Source organism: Podarcis gaigeae, assembly GCF_964106915.1.
Source record: "Podarcis gaigeae genome assembly, chromosome: 1".
Classification (NCBI taxonomy): domain Eukaryota; kingdom Metazoa; phylum Chordata; class Lepidosauria; order Squamata; family Lacertidae; genus Podarcis; species Podarcis gaigeae.
Genome location: NC_139678.1, coordinates 3,634,141 through 3,653,688, shown reverse-complemented (window position 1 = coordinate 3,653,688; position 19,548 = coordinate 3,634,141). Strand labels below are relative to the sequence as shown.

General features: G+C 47.0%; 2 protein-coding genes across 4 annotated transcripts in view; one reads left to right on the top strand and one right to left on the bottom strand.

Moving 5' to 3' along the window:
* The window catches only part of ATL1 (atlastin GTPase 1), a 49,140-nt gene extending 47,540 nt beyond the window's left edge, over positions 1-1,600 (bottom strand). The window contains exon 1 of the mRNA XM_083734819.1: positions 1,397-1,600. Within this exon, the coding sequence (XP_083590945.1) occupies positions 1,397-1,496 (100 nt within the window). The 5' untranslated portion in view covers positions 1,497-1,600. The remainder of the gene's footprint in view (positions 1-1,396) is intronic.
* A 3,552-nt stretch (positions 1,601-5,152) lies between these two features.
* MAP4K5 (mitogen-activated protein kinase kinase kinase kinase 5) overlaps positions 5,153-19,548 on the top strand; it is an 88,002-nt gene continuing 73,606 nt past the window's right edge. For 2 of the 3 annotated variants that reach the window (XR_014562550.1, XM_083732782.1), the window contains exons 1-2: positions 5,153-5,410; positions 14,121-14,415. Coding sequence is in view for 2 of the 3 variants with exons in the window: in XM_083732782.1 (XP_083588908.1) it covers positions 14,308-14,415 (108 nt within the window). In the remaining variant the exon portion in view is untranslated. The remainder of the gene's footprint in view (positions 5,411-14,120; positions 14,416-19,548) is intronic. The other variant, XM_083732783.1, reaches the window with a different exon arrangement.

Genomic DNA, 19,548 nt, shown 5'->3' with positions numbered 1-19,548 from the left:
CCACAGGCCCTGCAGAGAATGCCACTGCTATATCGGGGGAGCAGCTTATTCTGCTGCTCCCCCAACAGCCCCCACCCCCATTGAGTTAATGCAGGATTTTCTCGGCCACTCACAAACACTCATTTTAAAAATATCTGATCCTGCAACAATCAATAAAAATGCTAATATTTGAGTGGTCAGTTAGTTCCAGCTTGATACAGAATCATATCATTATTATTATTGTTGTTGTTGTTAGCATTTCATGACCATTTAGTTTCACTGTTATAATCCCCACCCATGAATATGTTTGTCTGTTGGTATAGACATGCATACATACAGCATATCTGCAAGATGACGGTAGCACTTCATTAATCTGATAAACTGGGCTCTAATCTACTTATGCCAAAATTAATCTGCTACTTTTAAGCTTCTATAAGTCTGTTTAGAGGGGGGAGATACAGGCAGGAGCATCCGGCGTGCAGATGAGTTACACACAGAGATTAGCCATTTAACTTTATCCACATTGTAAGTGGAAAGCATAATGGGACTTTCTCCTTACCCTAAACCTTGTGCAGGACGGTTTGTAAGTGGAAACGCACTCATATCAAGCTGGGTAGACAATCGGGCTTCCAATCCGTGTGAATACAGAACCAGGGGAGTGGTGTTAAACAGAGCAGGGCCACAATGTGTGTTTAAAGCAAAACAAAAAAAATTCCTTCCAGTAGCACCTTAAAGACCAACTAAGTTAGTTCTTGGTATGAGCTTTCGTGTGCATGCACACTTCTTCAGATACACTGAAACAGAAGTCACCAGACCCTTCTATATAGTGAGAAGGTGGGGAGGGGTATTACTCAGAAGGGTGGTGGGAATGGGTGATTGGCAGATAGCTGGGATGAGCCTGTTGACGACTCAAAGCCACTTTTCACCTTCTCACCCCTTGCTTTTTCCTGTAAGACCTATTGCAGTCGTTAAGAGTCGTCAACAGGCTCATCACAGCTATCTGCCAATCACCCATTCCCACCACCCTTCTGAGTAATACCCCTCCCCACCTTCTCACTATATAGAAGGGTCTGGTAACTTCTGTTTCAGTGTATCTGAAGAAGTGTGCATGCACACGAAAGCTCATACCAAGAACTAACTTAGTTGGTCTTTAAGGTGCTACTGGAAGGAATTTTTTTTGTTTTGACTATGGCAGACCAACACGGCTACCTATCTGTTTAAAGCAAGACACATTTGAAGCACATGACTTCACCCAAAGAATCTGGGAACAGCAGTTTCACCCCCACAGAGCTACAATTCCCAGCCCTCTTAACAAACTACTGTTCCCAGAGTTCTTTGGGGAAAGTCATGCATGTTAAATGTGGGCTGGATGTGCTTTAAATGCACGGTGTGACCTTTATATTTGTGAATATAAAACCTTTTGGTGCATAGGTAGTCTTTCCTGCAGAAGGCCGTGGCCCAAGAGGAGTGAGGAAAATACTTGAGGTGAACCACTGGCTTTTGGCGTCTTGGATCATGGTCTCCGCTTCCTTGAGGTAGGACTTCTGGCAAGAGATGGGCTGCACCTCACAGCAGTTGGCAAGAATGTGTTTGTCAAGAGTCTTGAGAATCTGATCAGGACAGCTTGAAACTAGATCTTGGGGAGGGAGAAAACAATACGGACGACAAAAGAACACCTGGGACTGGGAGCAACAGCTTCACTGATGCACAGGAAAGTGAGGTGGTGTTCCAGAAACCTGCTAAAGGGCAAGAAACCAAGGGAAGGAACCGGCTGCAGGGAACAGCTGCATGGTTCCAGTTGTCTCTACACAAATGCACAGAGTATGGGATGAAGGAATTGAGGGGATGCTCATCAAATTTGCACATAGCACCAAACTGGGAGGGGTAGCTAATGAGAGAATCAGAATTAAAAATGACCTCAACAGATTGGAGACCTGGGCACAAGCTAACAAAATGAATGTCAATAGGGACAGATGTCAGGTTCCACCCTTAGGAAGAACCAGAAGCACAAATACAAGGCGGGTGACACCTGGCATACTAGCAGTACATGTGAAAAGGATCTAGGGGTCATGGTGGACCACAAGCTGAACATGAGTCCACAGTGTGATGCAGCAGCAAAAAAAGGCGAATGCTATTCTAGGTTGCATCAACAGAAGTCTAGTGTCCAGATCAAGGGAAGTAATAGTGCCACTCTCTTCTGCCTTGGTCAGATCACACTTGGAATACTGCGTCCAATTCTGGGCATCACAATTTAAGAAGGATGTTGACAAGCTGGAAGGTGTGCAGAGGAGGGCAACCAAGATGATCCAGGGTCTGGAAACCAAGCTTTGTGAGAAACGGTTGAAAGATCTGGGGATGCTTAGCCTGGAGAAGAGAAGACTGAGAGGAGATATGATAGCCAGCTTCGAATATCTTAAGGGCTGTCACATGGAGGAGGGAGCATGCTTGTTTTCTCCTGCTCTGGAAGGTAGGACTGGAACCCATGGCTTCAAGTTACAGGAAAGGAGATTCAGACTAAACATTCAGAAAAACTTTCTGACAGTAAGAGCTGTTTGGCAGTGCAACAGTGGTGGACTTTCTCCTTCCTTGGAGGTTTTTCAGCAGAGGTTGGGTGGCCCTCAAACAGGGATACTTTAGCGGAGATTTCTGCATTGCGGGGGTTGGACTAGATGACCCTCAGGGTCCCTTCCAACTCTTAATATTCTATGATTCTATAAGAACATAGGAAGAGAATTGGTTCCAGATCAGGCCAACAGTTGCCCTCTCCCCACGGGTAATTCCTGGCATTTGGGGACAAAATGCCTCTGGAAGCATACAGCCTCTGGCAGCATACAGCCCTGCAGTTTGTGCCAGATTAATTATCCCAAAGAGGTGTGATTATATGCTTGTGTTTTTTTAAAAAAGGGTGGTAACAACTGGTATCTACACATTGAAATAACTTTCTGAAGGAGCGTCTCCACCCCCATCGTTCTACCCGGACACTGAGGCCCAGCGCCGAGGGCCTTCTGGCAGTTCCCTCATTGCGAGAAGCCAAGTTACAGGAAACCAGGCAGAGGGCCTTCTCAGTAGTGGCACCCGCCCTGTGGAACACCCTCCCACCAGATGTCAAAGAGAACAACTACCAGACTTTTAGAAGACATCTGAAGGCAGCCCTGTTTAGGGAAGCTTTTAATGTTTGATGCATTACTGTATTTTACTATTTTGTTGGAAGCCGCCCAGAGTAGCTGGGGAAGCCCAGCCAGATGGGCAGGGTATCAATAATAAATTATTATTATTATTATTATTATTATTATTATTATTATTATTATTACTACTACTACTACTACTATGAGCTTGCCCATTGGGCGCATGTGTGCATGAGAGATAAAGATTGCCTGCTACTCCTTATGAGTTAATCTGGAACATTACAAGAACCCTGCCAATCACCCCTCTAGCCCAGGATCCTCACAAGAGCAGTTCTCTCCTGGGTGGTTCCCAGCAACTGGCCTTCCGAAAATGCTTCTGGCCGTGGAGGGAGAGCAGATCCACTGTTGCTAGTTGTAGCCACAGGCAGCTAGCAGCCTTCTCCACAAATTTGTTGCCTTTTGAGGCTTGTTGTCTTTGTCCATGGAGTTTTCTTGGCAGGGATACTGGAGTGGCTTGCCGGTTCCTGCTCCAGGTGGATCACGTTTGGTCAAAACTCTCCACTATGACCTGTCCATCTTGGGTGGCCCTGCTCGGCATAGTTCATAGCTTCTCTGAGTTATTCAAGCCCCTTCGCCACTGCAAGGCAGTGATCCATGAAGGGGAACAACTGACTGGTTCAAAATTGGGAAAGGAGTACGATAAGGCTGTATATTGTCTCCCTGCTTATTTAACTTATACGCAGAATTCATCATGCGAAAGGCTGGGCTGGATGAATCCCAAGCCGGAATTAAGATTGCCAGAAGAAATTAAAGAACCTTTTAATGAGAGTGAAAGAGGAGAGTGCAAAATATGGTCTGAAGCTCAACATCAAAAAAACGAAGATCATGGCCACTGGTCCCATCACCTCCTGGCAAATAGAAGGGGAAGAAATGGAGGCAGTGAGAGATTTTACCTTCTTGGTCTCCATGATCACTGCAGATGGTGATAGCAGTCACAAAATTAAAAGACGCCTGCTTCTTGGGAGAAAAGCGATGACAAACCTAGACAGCATCTTAAAAAGCAGAGACATCACCTTGCCGACAAAGGTCCGTATAGTTAAAGCTATGGTTTTCCCAGTAGTGATGTATGGAAGTGAGAGCTGGACCATAAAGAAGGCTGATCGCCAAAGAATGGATGCTTTTGAATTCTGGTGCTGGAGGAGACTCTGGAGAGTCCCATGGACTGCAAGAAGATCATACCTCTCCATTCTGAAGGACATCAGCCCTGAGTGCTCACTGGAAGGACAGATCCTGAAGCTGAGGCTCCAAGACTTTGGCCACCTCATGAGAAGAGAAGACTCCCTGGAAAAAACCATGATGCTGGGAAAGATGGAGGGCACAAGGAGAAGGGGACGACAGAGGACGAGATGGTGGGACAGTGTTCTCGAAGCTACCAGCATGAGTTTGACCAAAGTGCGGGAGGCAGTGGAAGACAGGAGGGCCTGGCGCGCTTTGGTCCAGGGGTCACGAAGAGTCGGACACGACTCAACAACAACAACTTTTGAAGCCACCCAGGTTGGTGGCCACCGCTGCTGCCTCCTGTGGGAGGGAGTTCCACAGGTTAACAACGCGCTGCTGCGCGGAGGGGGAAAACCAACCGCCTCCATTTCCTCTGCCTTGAATCTCCAGGGTTGTCCCCGAGGGAATGGGAGACCCTTTTGCCTTTCTCCTTTCCCCCAGTTTTAATCCTGCCGCCTGTCACTTTCCCCCAATTCAGCAGCGCGGTCCTGGCGGCGGCCGTGAATCCGGATCCACCTGGCGGGCGAGGGCCGGCCGCGGCTAATCCCTGCGCGGCGTTAATCCGGATTACCTCACGCCGGATTCCTGAATTCGGAGTGGGAAGGAGGAGAAGAGCGCGGCGGGGACCATGGCTCCTCCGAGGGGCAGGCGCGCCGGAGCCCGAGGCCCGAGGAGGAGGAGGCCGGCTGGGCAGCGGAAGCCCCGCTTCGGGGCGCTGTGGCTCCGCCTCAGCCGGGCGGCTGGCGAGGAGGCCGGGCCGAGGGCGGGACGGCCAGGCGAAGGCGGCACCGGCGGCGGCGGCGGCGGCTGCCTGGGTCTGGCGTGGCCCGGAGAGGGTTCGAGCGGCGGCGGCGGCGGCGGTGTGGGGCGAGGCCGCGCGGACTGAGGAGACCAGGCCGAGCCTGAGGAGAGCAGGCCGGAGTCGCGCGGCTGAGGCGGCCCCCGCCCCAAGAGGCCGCCGACCCGCGGCGGGACAAAGAGGGGCCTCGTCCTCCTCCGCCTCCTCCCTCCGAGGCCGGCTGAGAGAGGTAAGGACCCGGGCCGGGCCTGAGGAGAAAGGAGTTCGCTTGCTCATTAGCTGGGGGGGGGGAATTGGGGGGTTCGGAGCCCCCCAACTAGAGGCCCCTCAGGCCTGGGGGTCAGGTAGACTGCGAGGCGGAGGGAGGCTCTCCTAGCAGGCTAGACGGGAGGAGGTGGGTGCGGGGAGTCCATAGCCTCCCATTCAGAGATCACAGGCTGACCGGGGTGTGTGGGGTTTTTTGTGGGGGGGGGCAGCTGGGACCCCCCTCTGGCCCACTCGAGGTGGGCTGGTGAGGGAAGGGCGGGCGAAAGCGGGCGGGTAGCGAGGTTTCTTGTGCACACGTGTACACGTGTGTCTCCTTCACACGCACCACAAGAGAACGGATGGTTTCCAGATAGGTGGAAAGTGGATTTGCCTCTCCTGGAGGATCTTTTCTGGGGGATCTGCAACAGACGCAGCTGTCTCCAAAACAGAAGGATGCTGCCATTGTGGAGAAAGCTTGGAGGGACCTGGAGTGGGTTTTGGGGGGTGAGATCCGCTCACTTCTGCTGCTCAAGACAAACCCCTGGACTCTGGAAATTTAAATTCTGTGTGTATGTCTTGACCACCAGGTTCTGAGTGGTGGTTCTTTTGGGGGGTGCCTAGCAAAAACACACACAGCCCCCCCCCAAAAAAAACAGATCCTGCAAGCCTGAAGATGGAAAGATGCCTCCCCAAGATGGTTTGGAGTAAGGTGGGTGAAGCCCCCAGCCCCTGCCTTTTTCCCTGGAGTTAGGGCTGAATCGCTGGGTTCCCACCTCCTCTTGCTTTTGAGACCCCTTGAGATCCTTTTGCTCTCTCCTCCATTCCGTCCTGCATGCAGTCACAGTCTCTGGTGGGCTGGATCCAGACAATGGCCCATCTAGCCCAGCATCCTGTCCTCTGGGTGGCCAACCAGATCCCTGTGGGAAACCCGCAAGCAGGACCTGAGAACCTGAGCTCTTTCCCCTCCTGTAGTTTTTCCAGCAATCTGGTACAGTAGTACCTCGGGTTACATACACTTCAGGTTACAGACTCTGCTAACCCAGAAATATTACCTCGGGTTAAGAACTTTGCTTCAGGATGAGAACAGAAATCGTGCTCCGGCGGTGCGGCGGCAGCAGGAGGCCCCATTGGCTAAAGTGGTGCTTCAGGTTAAGAACAGTTTCAGGTTAAGAACGGACCTCCGGAACAAATTAAGTACTTAACCTGAGGTACCACTGTATTCAGAAGCAGAACAATGGAAGCAGACTAGTGACTAGTAAAGGAACCCCTGACCATTAGGTCCAGTCATGGTCGACTCTGGGGTTGCAGCGCTCATCTCACTTTATTGCCCGAGGGAGCCGGCGTACAGCTTCTGGGTCATGTGGCCAGCATGACAAAGCCGCTTCTGGCAAACCAAAGCAGCGCATGGAAACGCCGTTTACCTTCCCGCCGGAGTGGTACCTATTTATCTACTTGCACTTTGATGTGCTTTTGAACTGCTAGGTTGGCAGAAGTTGGGACCGAGCAACGGGAGCTCACCCCGTCACGGAGATTCGAACTGCCGACCTTCTGATCAGCAAGTCCTATGCTCTGTGGTTTAACCCACAGCACCACCCACGCCCCTAGTGACTAGTAGCCATCAACAAATAGCTTTCTCCTCCATCAATTTGTCTAATACTCTTTTAAAGCCATCTAGGTTGGTGGCCATCACTGCCTTCCCTGGGAGCAAATTTCGTAGTTTAAAGCAGCGCTGCGTAAATAAGTACTTTATTTTATCTGGCCTAAATCTTCCAACATTCAGCTTAATTGGATGCCTGTGGATTCTAGTACTGTGAGAGGGAAGGAAACTTCTATCTCCTTTTTCCTTGCCATGCATAATTTTATAAACCTCCATCATATTGCTTCTGAGTTACCTTTTCTCTAAAATTAAATGTCCCAAATGCTGCAACTTTTCTTCATCGAGACGTCGCTCCATACCATTAATTGTTTGGGTGGCCCTTTTCTGAAGCTCTACAATATCTTTCTCGTGATGAGGCTACCAGAATTGTAAACAGTATTCGAGATGGGGGAACACCGTAGATTTGTATATGGCCATTATGATATAAGCAGTTTAATTTTCAATTCCCTTCCTGATGATTCTTTACACGGAATTTACCTTTTTCATGGCTGCCACACATGGGGTCGACATATTCACTGAGCTTTCTGCTACAACTCCAAGGTCTTATTCCTGGTCCGTCACCTCCAGTTTAGACTCCATGAGCATATATGTGAAACAATTATTTTTGGCCCCTCCATGTATCTACCCCTGTTTACATTGAATTGCACTTACCATTTTACTTCCTATTCACTCAGCTTGAAGAGGTCCTTTTGGAGCTCCTTGCAATTTCATTTTAACAAGTGACTCCTAACTCTAGATCGTTTATGAACCAGTTAAACTGCACAGGTCCCAGTCGTGATCCCTGGGGGCCTCCACTTCCTACGTCTTTCCATTCAGAGAACTGTCCATTTATTCCTGCTGTTTGCTTCCTGCAACTTAGCCAAGTCCTTATCCGCAAGATGACTTCTCCTCTTATTCCTTGACTGCTAAGCTTACTCAAGAGCCCTTGGTGAGGTACTTTGTCGAAAGCTTTTTGAAAGTCCAAGTAAACAATGTAATCACCTCTGTTGATGTGCTTGCTGACACTCTCAAATAACTAGGTTCATGAAACAGAAGCTGTGCTGAGTTAGAAAACCCTGGTCTGTACATGTTGGAAGCGCTTAAGGAAAAGTCTGCTGCCCAGATTGAAATGCCACAATTTCCAGCACAACCCCTGGTGACAATTAAGTTTGACAATTAAATTCCTGATGTTTTGCTTTTTAATCTGCAGCCCCAACCGGGCCTGTGCTCTTCTGATGCCATGTGATGTGTTTGAGGCGATCTGACTCCCTCTGATGGAATCTTCCTGGCTCAGAAGCCCGCTCAGGGTCTTCCTGCTATCAAGGGGTTTATCTTCGGCCTCCTGTTTATATGGTTTAGTAAGAGACTGTGCAGGGATTCATGTGAAAGCAATTAGCTTTGTCGCAAACCCCTTTAACAGGAGCAGAGTAAGCTCCGTGCTAAGCGAATCCAAATTCAGTATCCGTGCTGTCTGTGCCAGGCTAAGCTGGAGGCTGCAGCCGCCTCTCTTGGTCAGCCAAGCAAGCAAATGTGAGTTATGTCTGCCCCTTGTATCCAAGTCTGCTTTTGTATTGACTCGTGCCTCCTGATTGCTGGAAATTCAGCTCTGGCTCTGCTCTTGCAAGTTTAATTGGTAAAATCGTCAGCTAAAGCTCTAATTGCCTCTTCAGTGCTGGAAGATCAGGAGGCAAGGCTCTGAAAGTTAAGGGCAGGCACACATTTTTGGTAGGTGGGGGGGGGTTTGGAAGCGATTGCAGTTCTATTGGATTGTGGTCTGTTTGGCTGACAGCGAATGGTTGCTTTTGTTTATTGAATTCTGATTTCTTGCATGCCCTTTTGTGTCTCAAAAAGGTGTCTGTATTGAAGTTTCTGTAATACTCAAATTCGTTTTGATAGGAAAGGCCATTAATGAACTAAAACTGTTTTTGAATTAGTCAGTTCTGCTTTGTTAGATCTCACCAAGCCTTGTACTGTACATATATTTTCAAGTCCACCTTTATGGTCTTGAGGGCTAGAAGCTTCATGTGTTTGTAAAAGCTGAAAATCTCAAATTGCTGAATTCTCTGCTGTGCATACCTTCAGCATTCAAGCATCCTGACATAGCATACTTGGCACCCTGTATTTTGGTATTCTAAAAATGGAATTTCTGGTGAATTTCTCTTTGATATTAAACATTCTGAGGGCTGAAGTAGATCCTTTCTTATGTAAATAGTTTTCTTTTCTCCTTTTTGGTTACTATTTTTATGGGGAAAACACTTTTTGAACCAAAGCGCAGCAGCCAAATAGTTTCTCTTGCAAAAAAACGTTTAGCCTTGGTCACTGTGAGAGATTTTTCCACTGGCAAATGTAGGGCTTCCTCTTGTGGGAGAATCCATAGCGGCCATCATCCTTATGGGGCCTGCCAGCTTGCTCTGCCTCTCCCCTGACTGTTTTGTCTGGCATTTGGAAAAACAGCAGCTAAAGGCTTGGAACATGGAGAGTACGGAAGGCAAACCTGTAGGAGACAGTGTGTGCAAGGGTACATACGTTGTGTTTCATTTCCTCAGTCTTCACTCGGGTGAGCAATCTGTTACTTTCATATAATATATTTATAAAATATAATTCAAAAACAACACAGATGCATCCAAACATAAAAACTAATAATTGTAATGAAACATTATCATCCCGGGAGCTACCTACCTAATTGGCATTTGCATTTCTATTTTTTGGTAAATACGGACATGCGCAGGATAATGCATTAATAAGCTTGGCAAAGAGAGAATACCTGGAAGGAATACTGTATACTTACCAATATCCCTGTTATATTGCTTCATCTAGTTAATAAGTGATACAGTGGTATCTCGCAAGACGAAAAGAATCCGTTCCGCGAGTCTCTTCGTCTTGTGGATTTTTCGTCTTGCGAAGCAAGCCCATTAGCGGATTAGCGTTATTAGCGGCTTAGCGGATCAGTTGATAAGCTGCTTAGCGGATTAGCGCTATTAGCGGCTTAGCGGATCAGCTGTTAAGCGGCTTAGCGGATCAGCTGTTAAGCGGCTTAGCGGATCAGCTGATAAGCGGCTTAGCGGATCAGCTGTTAAGCGGCTTAGCGGATCAGCTGTTAAGCGGCTTAGCGGATCAGCTGTTAAGCGGCTTAGCGGATCAGCTGTTAAGCGGCTTAGCGGCTTGGGAAAAAAAGGGGGGGAGAAAAAAACCCCGCAGGAACTCACAAGACATTTTCGCCTTGTGAAGCAAGCCCATAGGAAATTCGTTTTGCGAAGCACCTCCAAAACGGAAAACCCTTTCGTCTAGCGGGTTTTCCGTCTTGCGAGGCGTTCGTCTTGCGGGGCACCACTGTACTTTTAGCTGCTCAGTATTGCTTATTTTATCTGCCATATATATATATATATATATATATATATATATATATATATATATATATTTCTGGGCCTTCAGTAGTATCTGTTGCAGCTGAACATCAAAATCAGAAAATGATAAAAGCATCAGATAAACCACTATAAATATAACACATGGGTGGCTGTTTAGACCCCTGTGACATGCAATATCTCCTGCCGGTAACTGACAGCTCCTGTGCCAGTTTATTTCCTGGTCGGAGGAAAGACCTATAGGCATGTCAAGGCAGGGATGCAAACATTAAAGACAAGAGCCTTCTGGTTCCTGGGAATGCAGTGATTGTGCATAGCCAATCCCATGCCACTGCCTGCAAGATCAGATCACCATCTGGGGCCGTCTCCCAGTCTTGGTATCTGTTCTCCAAAGGGAGCCTTCATGCTCTCGCTTCCCCATCTCTCCAGCTATCAAGGGTTATTAGACTTTTCTGCTCTTCAGAACCAGGCAGCTGGCACTCCTCTGTTGTGGTCATTGACTTATTTGTTTGCTTAAGGTGTTTCTGCACCCCCCCCAGGGGTTTACAATGTAGTGCTTCTTGTGTTTCTGTCTGCGTAAGGCCCAGAGCTGGGTTCCGTCATCCGTCGTTCCATAGGCAGCTTTTAACAGCCATTGCACCATTTCCCCATTGCACATTTCCTTGGTGTGTCCAGAAGATCAAAAGATCGCTGTGGTTATTATTCTTTTTTTTATACATTTTTATTAATTTTTCAACATCTCATTTCCAACAATCATTTAACATAACTTCTTATGCAATATTTTAGACTTCCATCAACAACCTCTGAAGATTTTCCGTTCTTTATCACTTATTCTGCATTTCTTAATTTCTCTATTACTTTTAATTATCATTAACTAATAGTTCTCTTCACAGTCTTCGTTGCGATATTTCACATAATCCTCCTTACAGAGCTTCTTGCAGCCCTACTAGTGTAATCTGTTTATTACAGTTGCTTTTCAAATAATTCAAATATTTACCCCAGTCTTCTAAGAATCTCTGGTCCCGCAGGTTTCGAATCTTTCCTATTAATTTATCTAATTCTGCATAGTCCATTGCTTTCATTTGCCACTCTTCTTGCTTCCATTTTTGTGCCAGTAGTAGTCTTGCTGCCGTTATTGCATATAAAAACAATTTACAGTCTTGTTTGTTAATGTCCTCCCCTACAATGCCAAGTAAAAATGCTTCTGGTTTTTTAATAAATGTATATTTCAACATCTTTTTCATCTCATTATATGTCATTTCCCAGAAGTTTTTCACTTTTTACATTCCTGCAGCTTTATTATTCTCATCCATGTACAGTAATCTTAGGTAGGGCTGCCTTCATTCATGATTTCACAGTGTGTGGACAGAAGAAACCGATATGTAGCACCTGCCAGGCTAAGAATCTTGAGTTGCATTTAAGAAGGACCCAAGTTCCTAAGAGATGTGATTGCAGCATTTTATAACAAGATTTGCATCTGTGTAGGAAATAGATGTTATTAAGTAATGAAATGTCAACTCCAGTGTGGGTCAATTGCTATTTTCTCGCCCAACATTATGAGGGATGTTCACAAGTGTCTGCCTTCTCTTGCTCCAGAGGGAGCTCCTTGCAATCCGTCCCTCTGGACAATTAGTATTTTATTGGTCTCATTATGTTCCTATTTCAATTAGGCTTTGAAAGTGTTCAAACATCAGCTGGCACAGTCTTGAAGTGTGGTTGGTTTGGGGTACCACATAAGTTCTAGTCACTGGGGGCAAAGTGACCCCCCCAAAAAAATTTCTTCCTGGAACTAGTAGAAGTATGGGTATATTCCCTTCCAGGGAGCCAAATGTATTCTGAGAGAAGAAAGATGAGCTTATAGATATGAGAAAAATAAACAGAATCAATGATGAACGCAGCAAAATTCACAGAGGGCACAGAGTTTCATTTATACAGAGACTTTGAGTTATGTGGCGCAGAGTTTTAGCTGTTCTTTAGTGCATGTCTTTTTAATTTGGACAAACGAGATGTTGTGATGGAGCCTTGCCTGTGCTCCCAGTACCCTCGTAAGGCTCTGTTATTTTGGCAGATGAGTTCGGCCTTGTTTGGCCGTGACATGTGGTGTCCCATGATGCTGGAAGTTTAAGTCTCGCCTCAGCTGCGAAAGTGGCAAGGTTTTTTTCTCTCCACGTCAGCCCTCTCATTTGCGATATGCAGATAACGCTACTGGCATTGGGTTCTTGTAGTAAGTCACGGGTTTCCAGCCTTTTTGGCCCATGGGCACATTTGCAAACTGGAGAAACTGTGGTGGACAGTACTAGATGCACATGCATCCTGTGACCAAACACACCCCACAGCTACCATAGGATGCTTCTTTCAAGCCTAATCTCTAGGGCAGGGAAGGGAGGGCACCAGGGAAGGCCTCTGTGGGGATCAGGTTGGTAGCCCATGTCAAGCGTTTGAAATACTATTATTTATTAATTTTATATCCCGCCCTTCCTCCCAAAGGAGCCCAAGGCGACACCATGCACAGTAGCGCTAAAACAATACAGCTAAAAATAGGAAGCTGAAAACCACTTTAAAGTCTCTAAAACATTTAAAAGCAATCACATACCCCTCAGAGCTAGTAATCTCAAGGTTGCTAGGAACAGTATCTTTGCCATCAAACGCCTGGAAGACAGACACACCTCACCAGGGTGGGCATGGCAGAAACTGCCTCCAAGAAGGCTCTGTCGCGGGTCAGTGCCAACTGGGAAGCAGCCAATGGCAGCACTCCCCTTGCCACTGACTGCCTTCGAAGACAGAACCGTGGGTTAGCTAGCCTGGGTTGGTGAGGCTGTTTTTTGTGGCATGAGGCCAGGTGAGGGGACCCTCCTCTGCCAGTTACAGACAGCAGGGCAGCAGTTTGTCATCCGAGGCCCTTCTCTATGTCCCTTCTCCCTGAGAGGTTTGGAGGGTGGCAACAAGAGAATGGGCCTTTTTTTGTGGTCACCCCCTGTCTGTGGAATGCTCTCCCCAGGGAGGCTTGCCTGCCACCATCATTACATGTCCTTAGGCACCAGGCAAAAACATTCCTCTTTACCCAGGCCTTTAGCTGTTAAATAATATTTGCCCTGTTAAAGCTATCATTATGATTATTTTATTGCTATGCTGTCTGTTATTATGCTTTTTACAGTCAAACCTCGGTTTTCAAACGTCTCAGCTGCCAAACACCAGAAACCCGGAAGTGAATGCTTCTGATTTTGATCACGCCTTGGAAGTCAAATGGCTTCCAAGACGTGTTTTTCATTTTTCCCCGTTGACTTTGCAGCCAGCTCCTTGATCCTTGGTTTTCAAACGTTTCGGGAGTTGAACAGACTTCCGGAACGGATTGTGTTCGAAAACTGAGGTTCCACTGTATTATGTTTTTATTATTGATGCTCTGTAAAATGTGTTCATAATGTTGTACAGCACCCTCGGATCTTTCGATGTTATCATTGTTACTATTATTATTATTTATTTGATTTATAATAATTGATGGAAAGATCCAACTCATGGGCCACAGTTTTCCAGATTTTTCTCTTGAGCAGGCCCATTGAAGTGAATGGAATCTGTACACAGCAGGGCTGCCCCATGTTAGCTAGCAGGGATTTGGATTTTCTGCCTGAGCCACCAGAGCGCCTTGACTACCTTCCAACAAGCTCTCATGGATGTTCCTTTCCCCTTAAATCTGCTAGGTCCAAAGAAGAGTGGACGGAAGCTATGCCTGCCACCAGGGGATCACCTCGCTAGGACCTTGCTCGCGTTGCTTCTCGGTATTGCAAAAGCCAGAAGCAGGGAAAGCAGAGGCGGCTGCACACCATTCCTGTTCCCCCTCGTGGAGGGGGGGCAGGGGGGAGGAAGTGGAGGCTGCATTAAGGGACAATGGATCCTCTGGCCCGCTCGAGTGGGGATATTATGCGGCGGAATCCACAGCAAGACTACGAGCTGGTCCAGCGCGTGGGGAGCGGCACTTACGGAGATGTCTACAAGGTGAGAGTCCAAATGCCAAGGCCTTTTCCGCAGCGGTCATTTCCGTTGCAAATTGGGATTTCTCTCTCCCTGCCTCATGTGGCAGCTTGGGCCGCTTTACTGTTAAGGAAGGGCAGAATCAACATAACCGCTTCTGCAGGGAGAGTCATGGGCATGGTAGCTGGTCCCTTCACCCCACTTTTGCGTTGTAAGTCATATTTTTACCAGCCTACAGAATTGTTGCAATATGCAGATTCAAGCAGCCTTCTTAAATTATATGAATCAACCCTTTTTGTGTGTTGGGTGGGCTTCATCTAGCGAACCCCATCAGCGGAAGCCCTGCGTGAGGATTTCTGCTTGCGCAAGGGAGTTGCCCCCCCCTTCATCTGCCCCCTTTGCCCCCTGAAATTGGCTCAGAACCTCCAGAACAGCAGGTTCAGGGCAGGGGCTCATCGCTTCATCTGACAAGCTGATATGCCTGTGCAGACAGAACATTGGTACACAGCACAAGGTTGAATTCCACCCGCTGCTCCCCAGGTTTTGTCACAGGATTGGTTGGCATTTCTTAATTCATCCGGTGCTATACCAGCTGCACTGGCTCCCGGTGGAGTACAGGATCAGGTTTAAGGTGCTGGTTTTAACCTTCAAAGCCCTATACGGCCTAGGACCCTCGTAACTACGGGACCGCCTCTCCTGGTATGCCCCACAGAGGAACTTACGATCTTCAAATAAAAACATCTTGAAGGTCCCAGGCCACAGAAAGGTTAGGCTGGCCTCAACTAGAGCCAGGGCTTTTTCGGCTGCGGCTCCAACCTGGTGGAATGCTCTGTCACAAGAGACAAGGGCCCTGCAGGACTTGACATCTTTCCGCAGGGCCTGCAAGACAGAGCTGTTCCACCAGGCCTTTGGTCAGGGCGCAGCCTGACTCCCTCCTTTGGCAATCTTTACAAAACTTTATGGTTGCCATCAATTTTGATTTTAATTAATTTTTATAATGTTTTTATAATGTTACACTACTTTGGTGTTGTTAGCCGCCCTGAGCCCGGCTTCGGCTGGGGAGGGCGGGATATAAATAAAATATTATTATTATTATTATTATTATTATTATTATTATTATTATTATTATTATTAATGGGGCTTTTGCTCATTGTTCTCTCCGCCCCAACACTGTAAAACAGTTTGAAATGGAGGAAAGGAGAGCAACTTGGATTAAGAACTCTGCAAACCCGGAAGTAGGTGTTTTGGTTTGTGAACTTTGCCTTGGAATAAGAACATGTTTCGCTTCCTGTTGAGTGTGTTCCATTTGTAAATTGAGTCCCCCGCTGCTATGGGAAAGCACACCTTTGTTTAAGAATGCTTTGGTTTAAGAATGGGCTTCTGGAATAGATTAAGTTCGTAAACCAAGGTACCACTGTACTTGTTCAGCATTAATTTTGAAACCCTGGCTCTGGCGCAGGTGAGGATTCTTTACTCAGTGCTGATAAATGAGGCTGCTGTTGGAAAGCTGGGGTACTTTTTTCTGACTAGCGAAGAGAGGAGAATTCCCCCATATTTTTTCTTTAAAAAAGAAAGGTTTGCTGCCTGATTTAGCTCCGAGGAAAGAGGAAATTGGTTGGAGTTAGCCTGGTGGACTGGGCAGATTGGGGGTAGGAAAAGAAGAAACTGGATCTACAATGGGAGGGGTCAGGGTTGTCCGAGTTTGAGATCATCCATGCTTGTCTAAGAAAATTGTGACATCCCTGAAATCGGCTCAATTGCCACAGGGCCCCTTCCATCACTGCAGTGCGATTGACCTCACTTTTGTCTTCTCCTTGTGCCCTTCACTTCTTCATGAGTATACTCATTTGGACTTTTGACTTGATTTTATATGACTAGGTATCGTCCCAAGTTAAATATGATTGTCAGAGGCTGTGAGGCAAAGTGAAGTGGAGACGTTTAGATGCTTTGAAGAGCAGCGGCAGCAGGGCAGGATACAAGATGGATCCGTCCCATGAGTCACAATCCCCTGGGAAGTTCTCCTGCACGAGACCCAGTGGGAAGGAGCAGAAGGCTGCTCACCAGGCTTGTGCAGGGGTAAATTTCCCACTGAATGAAGGAGGAGGCATGGTTGTGATTTTTCAACTCTGGCTCTGGGTAGCTTCCAGCAAAATATAAAAACAAATTAAAACATCAGCCATTAACAACTTCCCTACACAGGGCTGCCTTCAGATGTCTTCTAAAAGTCAGGTAGCTGTTTATTTCCTTGACATCTTATGGGAGGGCATTCCACAAGGCTGGCGCCACCACCAAGAAGGCCCTCCGTCTGGTTCCCTGTAACCTCACATCTCACAGGGAGGGAACCGCCGGAAGGCCCTCAGAGCTGGACCTCAGTGTCTGGGATGAATGATGGGGGTAGAGACGCTCCTCCAGGTATGCTGGGCTGAGGCCATTTAAGATGAGCAGAGGAAGATAATATTGGAGACAGAGAGAGCAGGTTGGGAGGAGCCGGTGATGTGGTTGTTACTGCCCCAAAGGCAGGAGACTTTGGTGTTTGGCACAGCCCCAGAGGCCAACAGATTAGGTCAAGTTATGCAGATAAGTTATGGTTTCGCTTTGGGGGGGGGACGGGGTGTGTGTCCGTTTTTATGTCTTGGCTGATTTTAAAGTCTTTTGGTGTTTTCCATTGTGCTTTTGCTATTGTTGTTATGTGAGATTCTCCTCTTAAAAAGTGGGATAAAAATCGGTTAAATAAATAATTCAGATAAAAGAAATTGGCTTTTCCTTGGCATGGAATTAGGATTTTTGTAGTAAGCACTGCTGCCCTTAATTAATTGGCTACTTCATATGCGCTCATTTTAATAAAGGAATCCTTTTTTAAAAAAAGAGTGGTTACATTTTTACTTTGTCAAAAAAGAGGCCCCTGCATCACTTTGGCCTAAGTCAGCCTGAACTTGATTTGATTTTAAATCGGTGCACTTATCATTCTATATGAAGAAACATTGTGTTTTAACACATTGGGTGAAGCATTACAAAGTATTAAAAAGCTGCAGAACTCTTGACTAAAAACTGCTGTCTTCTGTACTCCTGACCCTCTCAAAACAGGTGACTGTATATTTGTCTCTCTCTTGTGGGAATGTGGCATTTATAGGGTCAGATTAAAAGGACACAAGTTGATCCCTAGGTTAAGAATAGCTCACAGGAAGCAGATTAAGGTGCACAGGCAGCTTGCAGCATGACTGGAGTTAAGATACGCCCAATTCCAGAGGTGCTTGTTTTCGTTGCTCTAATTCCATTTCCATCTTTGCTCAGGATTGTTCATATGGGCTGCCCTGGTTCTGGAACTGGTACCCAGTGGGGCACTGCCGTTAATGCAAAGCCTGCTTGCTGCTCCTGAGAAAATTGCACAGTGCTTGCTTACCTTGTGCTGTCCGTCGAGGCTTGCAGCACTTCTCCAAGGTCTCAGGCAGCAGAAAAATATGATTTTCCCACAGGAAGCAGAGCATGCTGGCCAGATGACATTTCTGGTATGCAGAAGCATTGTAGGGATAGGATAGGCAGAATAAGATCCAAGAGAGGCAGTGCGATGAGTGCTTTTCATGGTATTCTTATTGATATTGTAAACGTGGTCCTCAGAAAGTTTTCAGAAGAGCAGGATGTCAGTGTCTTCATTAAAAGGTAAAGGAACCCCTGACAGTTAAGTCCAGTTGCGAATGACTCTGGGATTGCGGTGCTCATCTCGCTTTACAGGCCAAGGGAGCTGGCGTTTGTCCACAGACAGTTTTTCCGGGTCATGTGGACAGGAGGACTAAGCCACTTCTGGCACAATGGAACACCAACACGAGAGCAGACAGAAACGCCATTTACCTTGGTGCTGAGCCATCACACTCTCAAAGTGTGAAAGGAGCCTCTTTGTTGCAGAGAATGTGTTCTGAAAGCTTTTTTGGATTTGACTCTGCATACATTCAGTTTGCAGGGAGAGAGTCATCTTGGCTGGTTCTAAAATCCTCCCTTCATCTTTTAAGCCCATAGAACCTTGATTTGGAAGGGAGCAAAGGTCTTCTGGTTTAAGCCAAGACTGGCCTTCAGAGGCTGAATTATGTTCTTGTGTCCCTGCTGCTATTCCCAGAGGAGGTGCCTGGGACAGCCCCAGTTTTATGATTTATTATATGCATTTGTAGAGTTGCACACCAAAGTGTCTCAAAGTATCTGATTTGATAAAAATAGAAATAATGAAACAGAGTAACACCAAATATGAAAACAGCAGCACAAGGCTCATCTAAAAACATAAAGGGGGCTAAATTTTCCCATCTCACTTAAAAGGGTGAGCACAAATATAACTAGTTGTCCTCCCAATGAAAAACCAAAGGCTTGGGTAAGCAAAGTTGTTTTTGCCTGGCACCTAAAAACAGACCGCAATGGCTCCAGGCATGCTTCCCTGAGGAACACACCACGGAAAAGGCGCATTCCTGTGCCACCACCATCCACATCTCCCTCGAGGAGGACACACAGAAAAAGAGCCTCAGTGGATGACCACAGTGCCAGGGTTGGTTCATGTGGGGAGAAGCAGTCCTTGAGATGTTGGCGGCCGTGAGTCTCCAAACCAGCACTTTGAACTGTGCCTAGAAACTAATTCATAGCACGTCCAGTTGTGCCAAGATTGCAGCTATAAGCCCACGTCCACTTGCCTTAGTCAGCGATCTGGCCACTGAATTCTGCACCAGCTGCAGTTTCTGAAGAGTCTTCAAATGCAATGTAGAACCTAGAGGTGACCAGAGCATAGATAACCTAAGTTAGGCTGTCCCTATCCAGCTAGGGACATAGCTGGGCCACCAGCCGAAGCTGATGGAAAACACTCTGTGCCACCTGAGGCTCATGTGACAGTGATGGATCCAGGAGTAACCCCATTCTACACACCTGCTCCTTCAGAGGGAAGGTAGTGTCACCCAGAACAGTCTGAACCTTGCCCATCCAGTCTAGGGAACCACCCACTAACAGTGCCTTTTTCTTACCCGGATTAAGCTTCCATTTATTGGGTCTCATCCAGTCTTTTTCCGAGACCAGCCGTTGTTCTACAGCAGGGTTATCCAACAGGTCAATCATGATCTACCAGTCAATCACGGGGTGTTTTGGTCGATCCTGGTGGATTGCGAGATCCCGACCCCCCCCCCCCCCAAA